Source organism: Sinocyclocheilus rhinocerous, unplaced genomic scaffold (genome assembly GCF_001515625.1).
Source record: "Sinocyclocheilus rhinocerous isolate Xijiao unplaced genomic scaffold, SAMN03320098_v1.1 scaffold202, whole genome shotgun sequence".
Lineage (NCBI taxonomy): Eukaryota > Metazoa > Chordata > Actinopteri > Cypriniformes > Cyprinidae > Sinocyclocheilus > Sinocyclocheilus rhinocerous.
In genome coordinates this window covers 100513-102983 of record NW_015641016.1, presented here as the reverse complement: position 1 = coordinate 102983, position 2471 = coordinate 100513, and the positions used below count along the sequence as shown (strand labels likewise).

Here is a 2471-nt window from a genome sequence, read left to right as displayed (position 1 = left end):
ATTGTTGTTTAGGCCATACATACCACGTAATATTAGAATAAGTACCTTTTAGTTTCAAAATACTTACAGTATAAATGATTTGTAATTTTACAGGTTGTTACCCCTTTATTCCCCAAACGTCGCATATTATGCCCTTATACCTACACAGAGGTACTAAATAGGTATACTATAATTACAAAAAAGTTATGCTGTAACTTCAGTTTACTTACGCAGTTCTTTGCAGGTTGCATATCTGGTTGTTACCCCCTTATTACCCAAACGTAACACATTGTTCCCTTATACCTACACGTACGTTCTTTATAGGTACACTATAATTACAGAAACGTACACTGTAAATTCAGTATACTTATGTAGTTCTTTGCGGGTTGTAATCTAAAGCGTTACCGAACATTTTTATAGTTTTAAAATTATAAAATAAAATTCAAACTGGTAAAATGTGACCGTTTGTGTTCGTGTCAGATTCAGTGTTTGTTTTTTTCTAAATGTCCTTTATATAAAACACTGAAGCTCAAACAGCTGCAGCTTTAGTTTCAGTCGTGATGTGATTCTCATCTGAAGTTAAAGTGTTTTCTGTGTTACTGAATGGAGAAGCAGGGGGAGAGAAACCACATACGAGTCTACTAATACCCCAATGACTGGTAGTTGCTTATACAGTTACTTATAGCTAGTATGTATAAAGTGGGCTATCAAAATAAAGTCCTATCATAAATAATTAAATGTCTAGCTGTCTGCAGAAAAAAAGGTTAGTGAGTGAAGCAACGTCAACCTGTAAGTAAAATCTTCCTCCCTAAACATCTGTGTTGAGACCATATGTTCTGTAACTTCCTTGAGTAACCACTTCTTCTTTCAATTGTGCTGAAGTCTGGAGTTTTTGCAGCGCTCTTTGACGATTCTACACTTGTTTGAGAGTCAATTGCATGGATTTTTGTCCGTAATGAAGTTCATAGTTTTTTTCGTCTACATACCTTTTGTTTACTCAGGTGAGATTCATTTCATATCATCAATTAAAGCTTACATTCTCTAGCCATAGAAGCTGACATGGCATTAAAACGGAAAGAAAGATGTATCTGTCAGCAAAGTCTTTAGCTACTTCCGTGTTGAACGCTGTGTTGCTTTAGTTTTATTAATATATCGAATAAGCTTTTTTTACATGTTTAGTTTTCATGTACATTTTTTGTTTATTTTTAGTAATTTCATTGTGTGATTTGGTCATTTTATTAGCTGTTATATATAATTCACAGAAAATTTTATAGTTTTAGTTATTGATAATATCACTGGTTGAACTGACAAAAAATCTTATGTTTTTTTTATTCTGATGTAAAGTTTTCTGAAAAAGAAATCAACATTTTTTTAAGTCTAGTTTTAGTTTGTTTTTTATCTAGTTCTATATGAATGACTAAAGTCATGAACATAGTCATTCCCAATTTTTTTAAACATAGATCTAGACTTACACGGTTGTAATTCATGAATGCTTTGGAATACAGACCTACTGTAAGGTCGGCCTTTTTAAAGAAGACACTCTATAAGCACTTAAAAATGAAAGTGCCAAAAAGTTCTAGAAGCTTACGTTTACTGTAAAGCAAATGTTTAGAGCTAAATATTTTATACAAAATATGTTTTACAGAATAATAATTGTAATTGTAAAATAGTGGACTCTAAAATTGCTGTAAAATTAAAGCTGTGTCTAACCAAGGTATATTCCAAATTTGAAGTTGATATCACAAAAATGTAACCGTTTTCACAAGATGAATTTTGAGTTTAAAGCTTTCCAGTGATGCCTAATTTATAATGTAACTGCAAAGTATTGATTTGAAATTAAAAGAAAAAAAAACTGAATGGCAAGAAGTAATTTTAATGTGGTTTTTAACCGTGTTTGAGAGCTTTATGTCTTTGTTTGTTTAGAATCACACACCTTCATAACTACATACACTGGAATAAATGGACATACGATTGAAGGCATCCCAGAGTTTTCTGCCGTAACTACTCTGGATGGACGACAGATTGATTATTATGACAGTGAGATAAAGAAGCTGATTCCCAGACAGGACTGGATGAAGGAGTTTGCATCTACAGACACGTGGAAAGAAGACACTGAGATCAGACAACAAGTACAGCAGATCTACAAAAACAATATTCATGTTCTAACAGAGCGATTCAATCAGTCACATGGTGAGTTACAATACTTTATACTACAGTTTCAAATTTCAAAGATTACCTTATATACATTAAAAAAGGAGCAGATCTTATGGTATCTCCTTTTCTTCTTCAGGTGTTCATACGTATCAGAGGATGTATGGATGTGGTTGGGATGATCAGACTGGAGCTTCAGAAGGGTTTGATCAGTACGGTTATGATGGAGAGGATTATGTCGCACTAGACGTGAAGGAGCTCAGATACATGACACCTGTACCACAGGGATTCATAACAATGGCCAAGAGGAATAATGGCAGACCCCAGCTTAAAGTTCTACA

At 33.4% G+C, this 2471-nt stretch overlaps 1 protein-coding gene across 1 annotated transcript in view; it reads left to right on the top strand.

The window, feature by feature from the left end:
* Nucleotides 1–898: 898 nt before the first annotated feature.
* LOC107753741 (major histocompatibility complex class I-related gene protein-like) overlaps nucleotides 899–2471 on the top strand; it is a 6428-nt gene continuing 4855 nt past the window's right edge. The window contains exons 1-3 of the mRNA XM_016569956.1: nucleotides 899–980; nucleotides 1903–2169; nucleotides 2270–2463. Coding sequence (XP_016425442.1) covers nucleotides 935–980; nucleotides 1903–2169; nucleotides 2270–2463 — 507 coding nt within the window. The 5' untranslated portion in view covers nucleotides 899–934. The remainder of the gene's footprint in view (nucleotides 981–1902; nucleotides 2170–2269; nucleotides 2464–2471) is intronic.